The 9441-nt window shown below is 39.9% G+C and overlaps 1 protein-coding gene across 1 annotated transcript in view; it reads right to left on the bottom strand.

Moving 5' to 3' along the window:
- Positions 1 to 7031: 7031 nt before the first annotated feature.
- Positions 7032 to 9441, bottom strand: part of LOC117596819 (CD209 antigen-like) — a 39997-nt gene continuing 37587 nt past the window's right edge. Inside the window, exon 6 of the mRNA XM_053230854.1 lies at positions 7032 to 9375. Coding sequence (XP_053086829.1) covers positions 9222 to 9375 — 154 coding nt within the window. The 3' untranslated portion in view covers positions 7032 to 9221. The remainder of the gene's footprint in view (positions 9376 to 9441) is intronic.

The following is a 9441-nucleotide window of genomic DNA, read 5'->3' as shown; positions in this document are numbered from 1 at the left end:
TGCCATTGATGATTTCCCTATAACAGCCTGTCATGTTTTATTTCTTATTAATGTTAACTGTCCCCTCTGAGCCGTCTGCTGGTCATAATTTACAAGGTATCACTGGATTTCTGCTTGTTAGTGAAAACGATCAAGTGTGTTAATCTGAAGCAGCACATCTATAGTACTAATTTAATTTATCTCAGTTAAAAGTTCTGAGTACAGTTTTGTGTGTGTGTGTGTATTCACAATGCTGCTGAGGAATAAAAACAGTGTTGCTAATTGGTCACTTGGTGAACAGAGAGTTTTGTGTGTGGAGACCACACATATATGCTCACATATATTCTCACCACTACAGACACATATCATCTGCTACCTGTGAGTTTCAGGTTCCATTTCCCAGAATTTCTAATTGGGTCATTGCCAATAAGTGAGCAGCACAGGGGTGAATGCTCACCATCAGAAATATACAATACAATATAACAAATAATCTGTAGCATAAATGTGATCATCACTGAGTTAAAGAAGTCTAGCAGAAAGAGAGGAGATGATGAGGTGATCGATGAAGCCCATGATCTTGAGACACAGGACATCAACACAACCAGAACATGCATTACCACACATACAGAAACTGAACCTGTAAAGAGAAATGAAATCTCGTTCTCAAACAGGGACCATATGCACACCTCAGTCTAAATACACATAGACACTAAAGTGAGCATGTACAGAAATGGGCTTCTGCCTGTGGTATATCTGGCTCTCAACTTCCTTTCCAGAGAAGAGAGCAAAGACGTATATATTTAACAACAGCACATACACAGAGTTACTCAGAGAGCTGCAGCGGAGACAAAACATACCTGCACGTTACACAGACTGAAGGCTGATCAGAAATAGAGATGACTGGAAATGTTTATGCGAACTCAAGAACTTCAGCAGACAACACCTACACATAGCAACACATAGCTGACTTAAAGGACACATACGAAGCTATCTATGTGAATGAAGACGTTCTGCTGCCCTCAAAGGCCATTTCAATAGCTTCGGGGAACAAATCAACATTGTCTTGTGTAGATAATCACATGTGTGTAGAAATTTCTGCCATCAGAATTCAAAGCAACAAGTAGATGCCTCTAGTTCTGTAATATTTGTACCCATGTCTATGTGTAGCTGTTAGTGTAGAGCAATGCAGTTCCTCATGAATGGGATAATAAGAATGACATGCTAACACACACACACACACACACACATACACACACACAGCTCCTTTATACACATTTACACATTTACATGGTCTTGTCTCCTTTTTTAGTTTTTTTTAGATGTAAAGAATGAAGAAATCAACTGTCAAGTTTTTAAAAATGTATGTACTTTAAAGAAAATACTAATGAAAAAATATAAAAAGAGCAACTATTAATAAAAAAGGTTAACTATAAATAAAGTCAACTTTTCAAAAAATGACGGCAACTTTAAATAACTCGAATTTAATTTTAAAACTGTCAGCTTTAATAACTTGATTATATTGCATTGATTAAACCAAACATTTTATCATCTGCATCATGATGTCAGCTGTGTTTATTATAGTCATTTTATAGTTGTTAGGTTGCACATTTCTACAAAGCTGCTGAAGCTTCATGATTTTCTTAAGTAACAGGAGCTCAGTCACTAAACAGTGTCAGTACAGAGCACATTAGTACAGAGCACAGAGGTGAAGCTGTACATTAGTGTGTGTACACACACCAACAAACAAACCAAACACACGTAGCCCTTTCTTACACATTTAGATAAGAAACTCTGTTTGATAGCTTTATGAGATTTTCTATTTATTAAATTGAACATATACATGTCCCTGTGTCTGTTCTGCAGGGGGCAAGTGTTACAGAGTGTCTACAGTGTGTGTGCTGCTGCTGTGTGTTCTCCTGTTGACTGCCATCACAGTGCTGTGGATCAAATTCAACACCCTGAATACAGAAAACAACCAGCTACAGACCAGATACAACACCCTGACTATAGAGAGAGACCAGTTACAGACCAGTTACAACAACCTGACTATAGAGAGAGACCAGTTACAGACCAGATACAACACCCTGACTATAGAGAGAGACCAGTTACAGACCAGATACAACACCCTGACTATAGAGAGAGACCAGTTACAGACCAGTTACAACAACCTGACTATAGACAGAGACCAGTTACAGACCAGATACAACACCTTGATTACAGAGAGAGACCAGTTGCAGACCAGATACAGGTTGGCTTTTATAGGTGAGTAAATACTTTAAAGTATTTAAACTTCAATCAGAAACTTAAAGTTAGAGCCAAGACAAGTTAGGAACAGAAAACATATATTTGGTATATTTCGGTGTTTACATCTCGGTGCTGTTTCTGGCCTTTTTTTCAGGAGAAAAACCATTTAACTCAATACTCTGAACATTATGTGTCCTACTATGTGATCAGAATTAGAAGCTAAACAAGGGTGGAGATTCTTCAGGTCCAGTTTTTACTACATCTCTACTGAGAAGAAGAGCTGGACTGAGAGCAGACGGGACTGCAGAGAGAGAGGAGCAGACCTGGTGATCATAAACAGCAGAGAGGAACAGGTGTGTGTGTGTGTGTGTGTGTGTGTGTGTGTGTGCGTGTGTGTGTGGAGAGAGAGTCTAAACCAGTGTAGTCTTTTCATAATTTGTTCTCAATCACAGGAGTTCATCATTAAAGAGATGCTCAAAAATGACGGGGCTTGGATTGGGCTGAGTAAGAGTGACAGTTACAGCAATACAGAGCGAGTGTGGAAATGGATGGATGGTACAGAAATGACCAATGGCATTGGGTAAGAGACGGAAATGAATTCTGTATTTATTCCAGCCAACCTAAATAACAACCATAAAGATTTCTCATGCATTTGACACTGCAGCAGATGGATTAAACCATGCTGCCATTATCTCCTTTCATATTCTTATTGGAATAATGTAGTTTTTTATTATTGTTATAAATCTCAGTGAACAAAGAGTAAGAGTGTTGAGTTAAAGGTGTGGAATTGAAGGTAACTGAACACTGATTCTGATTCTCTGGCTTTCAGGTACTGGAGTGAGCGGGAACCGAATAATGCAGGTTATAATGAGAACTGTGTTGAGATTTGGGGTTTTCATAGTAAGAAGGGCTGGAATGACAGTCCATGCTCTGATAAACACTCGTGGATCTGTGAGAAAAGTGCTTTTTAGTGGTAAGTTGAGAAGTGTTACAGCAACATTATAAAATGCTTGCAATCATATCTAACTTAATATACTGAGCAAATGGAGTTGTAACTTTAATAACTTTAATAAAAAGTTATTTATTATGTGACTATCAGTTACCTGATCACACCAAACTGCCAGATCTCATATTACGTATTTCATATTGTCAGAGTTTTGGTCCTTTTTTCTGTTTTTTGTTGTGTTATGTTTTTTTTTCTCCACTAGATGTCGCCCTGCCTTAGTTTTTCTTTGCTGTAATTGGTTTCATTGCTTTCACCTGTGTCTTGTTGCCGTTCTGTGTATTTAAGCCGTCCCTTATGCCTTTGTTCCCCGCTTGGTTATTGTTGTTTCCTAAGTCCCTGTAGGCTTTTTCGTTGCTTCTCTCGAGTTAATATCCTCTGTGTTTTTTTTCTAGCGCCCTTGCCTTGTTTTTGTCTTTTGTTCCCTGACACATATGATATGTGTACATTTTATGTCATGTAACTATAGTGCATAGTTTAACAGTGCTCTTTCAGATATTCAAGGTATGATCAGTCCACTGATTTGGAAAGTTTATTAGATTTTATTTTGGGGTTTTTTTTTTCTATGTTGTATTGGTGATGATGCTTGCATGATGATTACTAGAAAAAGTCCAGGTTGAAAAAAAATTATACACACAATCCCCACAGCCATGCTCCAAAATCTAGTGGAAAGCTTTCCCATAAGAGTGGAGGTTAGTATAACAGCACAGAGGAATCAACCCTATGTTAATGCCCATGGTTTTGGAATGGGCACATATGGGTGTGATGGTCAGGTGTCCACATATTTTTAGCTATATAGTTTACTTTGTTTTTTCACTTAAATAAATCTTGCAAGATTGTTATTTCTGCCATTTTTCATTCACAGTATTGTTGTTTCTTACATTATTTTTGCTATAATACTGCTGTTATTATTCAGAACCAAACCACTGTCTTACAATAATTAAAATCAATATACTTACCATTTTGAATATTTTTGAAATATATATTTTTTCCTTACATTACAGTGGATATAAGAAGTCTACACACCCTTGTTAAAATGGCAAGTTTTTGTGACATACAAAAATGAAACCAAGATAAATCATGTCAGAACTTTTTCCACCCTCAATGTGAAATTACAATGTATAAAAAAATTAGTGAAAAATGATCAGAAACATTCAGGTGTCTGCTAGTAAATCAACAAAGCAATGGCCTAACCAAAAGAAGATCAATGTTTCTGAATGGCCTAGCCAGAGCCCAGACCTGAATCCAACTAAAAATCTGTGGGGTGACCTGAAGCAGGCTGTGCACAGGAGATGCCCTCACAGTTTGATGGATCCAGAATATTTTTGCAAGAAAGAGTGAGAAAATATTGACAAGTCAAGATGTGCCACGCTGATAGACTCTTAGCCAAAAAGACTGCGTGCTGTAATATAATCAACAGGTGCACACTTATGCAAACAGGTTATTTTAAGTTTTTAATTTTTTAAGGTTTCTGATTGTTTTTCACTTAATTTTTATACACTGCAATTTCACGTTGACATGATTTATCTTGGTTTCATTTTTTTTTGCATCACAAAAACCTGCCATTTTACCAGGTGTGTGTAGACTTTTTATATCCACTGTATAAATGGTGGGGTGCTGCCTTAGCTGCCCCTATGGAAGTGCTGCCACTGCATGTTTATTACTTTACTATTTTCAACATGATTATTCTTCAAAATTTAATTGGAAATACTTTTTTTTTTAATCAAAATAAGGTATAACTTAACAAAAGGATATCATTCATTTTTGTTGACAAAGTACATGTTTTTCTTTATATTGTATATTGATAAATGATATTCAAGCACGTGCTATAGGACAAAAATCAGTGGTGAGATGGTATGATGCTGCCAGATTTGAAGCGGCGTTAGGACATTTACTGCTGTAGAACGTCCACTGTGACGGCGGGCCAGCAGCATGACTGCCGCCAAGGTGCTGAAAGGACAGTGGCGGTTCAGCACCACAATTGTTTTGGACAGCATGAGAGCACGTGGCTGCAAGGCGGGGTGGAGAGTATAAAAGGGACCAGCAGCCGCTCTCAAGATCAGCAAGGTATGGTAAAACAAGGCACTAATCTCTCTCTCTCTCTCTCTCTCTCTCTCTCACACACACACACACACACACACACACACACACACACACACACACACACACACACAGAGTAAGCTTTTAACAGCATAGTTAGCATGGTCAGTTATAAGGACATGACAGAGTTTTTGTGATTTTCTACACCACCACAATGGATTTGAAATAAAACAATCAAGATGTGATCGAAGTGTAGACTTTCAGCTTTATTTTAAGAGGTTCCACAAAAATATGGCATTTACTATTTACGAATTATTGCCATTTTAAGCAAGTACTTCCATTTTCAGGGGCTCAAAGGCATTTGGACAACTGACTGACAAGAAGTTAATTGACCAGGTGCGGTCCATTTCCTCGTTACATCAAGACAAATGAAGCAGATAAAAGGTCTGGAGTTGATATCAGGTTTTAAGTTGGCATTTGGCAGCTGTTCGACTGGAGCTACCAATACGAAGTCCAAGGAGATCTCAATGCAAGTGAAGGAGGCCATCATTAGGCTGAAAAAACAACATAAATCTATAAGAGAGATAGCAAAAACTTTAGCTGTGGCCAAATCAACAGTTGGGTACATTCTTAAAAAGAAAGAAAGCACTGGTGAGCTCAACAACATTGAAAAGCCTGGAAGACCACAGAAGACAGCTAAAGTGGATGATCGCAGAATCCTTTCCTTGGTGAAGAAAAATCCCTTCACAACATCAACAGAAATCAAGAATACTCTGGAGAAGGTAGGCGTATCATTGTCAAAATCTACAATCAAGAGACGCCTTCATGAATGTAAATACAGAGGGTTTACAACAAGGTGCAAACCACTGGTAACATTCAAGAACAGGAAAGCCAGATTAGACTTTGCCAAAAAACATCTAAAAAGCCTCCCATGTTCTGGAATAAGATTCTTTGGACTGATGAAACCAAGATTAACTTGTACCAGAATGATGGGACGAGAAAAGTATGGCGAAAGAAAGGAACAGCTCATGATCCAAAGTATACCACATCATGTGTCAAACATGGTGGAGGCAGTGTTATGGCATGGGCATGTATGGCTGCCAATGGAACGGGCACACTGGTGTTTATTGATGATGTGACTGTTGACAGAAGTAGCAAGATGAATTCAGAGGTGTATAGGGCTATACTCTCTGCTCACATTCAGCCAAATGCTACAAAACTGATAGGACGCCGCTTCACAGTGCAGGTGGATAATGACCTTAAACATACTGCGAAATCAACTCAAGAATTTTTGAAGGCAAAGAAATGGAATATTCTTCAATGGCCAAGTCAGTCACCTGATCTCAACCCAATAGAGCTGCTTTTCACTTACTGAAGACAAGACTGAGGGCAGAAAGAACCACAAACAAGCAGCAACTGAAGGTGGGTGCAGTGAAGGCCCGGCAAAGCATCTCCAGGGAGGGAACTCAGAATTTGTGTTTTGAGAACATGGGCTCCAGACTTCAGGCAGTCATTGACTGCAAAGGACTAAAATTCTGGTTATATTTACAATTATGTCACTTTGTCCAAATACTTTTGAGCCCCTGAAAATGGAGGTACTTTGTTGCCAATTCCCAAATGGTAAATGCCATATTTTTGTGGAGCCTCTTAAAATAAAGCTGAAAGTCTACACTTTGATCACATCTTGATTGTTTTATTTCAACTCCATTGTGGTGGTGTATAAAGGCAATATCACAAAAACTCTGTCATTGTCCAAATACTTCTGAACCTGACTGTGTATATATAGCTAGATGAACGAAATATTCAAGTTGAAAATCTTTATTTATATACATTGTGTAATTTGTTGAGAACAAAATGATGTCACAATGGTCAATGGAAACCAAAGTCATCAGCACATTGAGGGCTGGATTCAAAATCACACCAAACATCAAAGTAAAAAAATTGAAATTGCAGGCTGATCCAACTTGCATGAATTTCATCACAGCAACTCAATGTAAGTCAGTAGTGTATATGGCCCCCACGTGCCTGGACGCACTCCCGATAACGTCTGTGCATGCTCCTGATGAGATGGCGGATGGTGTCCAGGGGGATCTCCTCCCAGACCTTGATCAGGGCATCAGTGAGCTCCTGTACACTCTGTGGTGTTACTTGGTGACTTTAGATGCTCTGATACATAATGTCCCAGAGGTTCTCAATTGGATTCAGGTCTGGGGAACATGAGGGCCAGTCAATGGCATCAATGTCTTATCATCCAGAAACTGCCTACACATTCTGGCCACATGAGGCCAGGCATTGTCATGCACCAGGAGGAACCCTGGTGCACTGCACCAGCGTAAGGTCTGACAATGGCTCTGAGGATTTCATCCTGATACCTAACAGCGGTACGGCTAGCACGTGGAGGTCTGTGCGACCCTCCAAGGATATTCCTCCCCAGGCCATCGCTGACCCACCGCCAAAACGGTCATGCTGAATGATGTTGCAGGCAGCATAACATTCCCCACGGCATCTCCAGCCTCTTTCACGTCTGTCACATATGCTCAGTATGAACCTGCTCTCATCCGTGAAGAGAAAGGGGCGCCAACGGCGGGCCTGCCAATTTTGGTGTTCTCTGGCAAATGCCAATCGAGCTGCACAGTGCTGGGCTGTGAGCACAGGTCCCACTAGAGGACATTGGGTCCTCATGCCACCCTCATGGAGGACCTGATGTCCTCTGTTTCTGACAGTTTGGTCAGAAACATGCAAACCAGTAGCCTGCTGGAGGTCATTTTGTAGGGCTCTGAAAGTGCTCCTCCTGTTTCTCCTCAAACAAAGGAGCAAATACCGGTCCTCCTGCTGCCCTGTCCAGCTCTCCTCGTGTAACGGCCTGTCTCCTGGTATCTTCTTCATGCACTTCAAACTGTGCTGGGAGACACACCAAACGTACTTGCGACGGCATGTATGGATGTGCCATCCTTGAGGAGCTGGACTACCTGTGCAACCTGATGGAAAATTGTGAAAGGATTTTTGATATCTTAAATAGTGTTGCCATGGTAACACAAACATTAATATTCTTTTTGGGTGATTTTGAGGCTCTTATTATGCTTAAAATTTCATGAAAGCTGGTACACGTCAGAGTTGTCTGCCATTAGGCGTAGGCAAAAGATAATACATGGGCATGGACGGGGGCTCTGTATTGCCCCATTTTGACTAAAGTGGTGGGGTCAGTTTCACCCACAGTCACCAAACTCGGTACATATTTTGTTCTCATCAAGCTGGACAACTTTCAAAATGTCATTAGCTCCACCCAACAGGAAGTAGATTATTTTGGATTTAATGTGAATTTTTTGAAAATTGTAGGCTCTGAACTTTTGAAATACTCCTCCTAGGGGATTCATGCGAAGTTCACCAAACTTGGTCAACATTATACCAAGACATTGAGGATGCTAAATTATGAAGGGATTTTTGATATCTCGAGCAGTTTCGCCATGGCAAGGCAATAAATTTATGGTGAACAAAGGGAAACAGGAAGTGTCTTGTATCTTTTGCATGCACTGAGTGATTTAGATCAAGTTTGAGCTGTATGTTTGGTCATTGGGGCTGATCACATGGATGTGACTATTGTGAGTCAAGGTCATAGCGCCACCAACTGGCAGCAGGAACTGTGTGACTTAAAACAGGCTCTTAAATAGCCTTCTTACATTTAACCTAATCGCTTCAAACTTGGTCAGAGTAATGTCGAGACACAGCTGATGTAAAATTGCAAAAGGATTCTTCATATCTTAACTAGTGTTGCCGTGGTAATGCATCAAACATAATACTCTTTTCGAGCCTTTTTGAGGCTCTTAGCATGCTTAAAATTTCATGAAAGTTGGCACACATGTCAGAGTTGTTGACCATTAGGCATAAGCAAAAGCTAAGACATGGGGGGCCATTTTAAGATATACTGTTTCAATTTCAGCTATTGACCTTCATGTGCTCAGTTAAATATTTTCATCTCACAAATCCCGACTACAGAGTGGTCACAGGGATAATCAGCCCAAGTTGATATGTTAGATTTAGCCTTGCTATAGCCTGTTATAACACAGTCCTCTCTGCTTCCAAAATCATTGGGTTCCCCGTCCCACCAGAACCTGAAAGCACAGACAGAATCAGAATGTCTGTTATTTCACATCTAAAGCATCAGACTGAGATAAAAA

The sequence above is a fragment of the Pangasianodon hypophthalmus genome, chromosome 28 (assembly GCF_027358585.1).
Source record: "Pangasianodon hypophthalmus isolate fPanHyp1 chromosome 28, fPanHyp1.pri, whole genome shotgun sequence".
Lineage (NCBI taxonomy): Eukaryota > Metazoa > Chordata > Actinopteri > Siluriformes > Pangasiidae > Pangasianodon > Pangasianodon hypophthalmus.
This window is presented reverse-complemented; position numbering and strand designations above follow the sequence as displayed.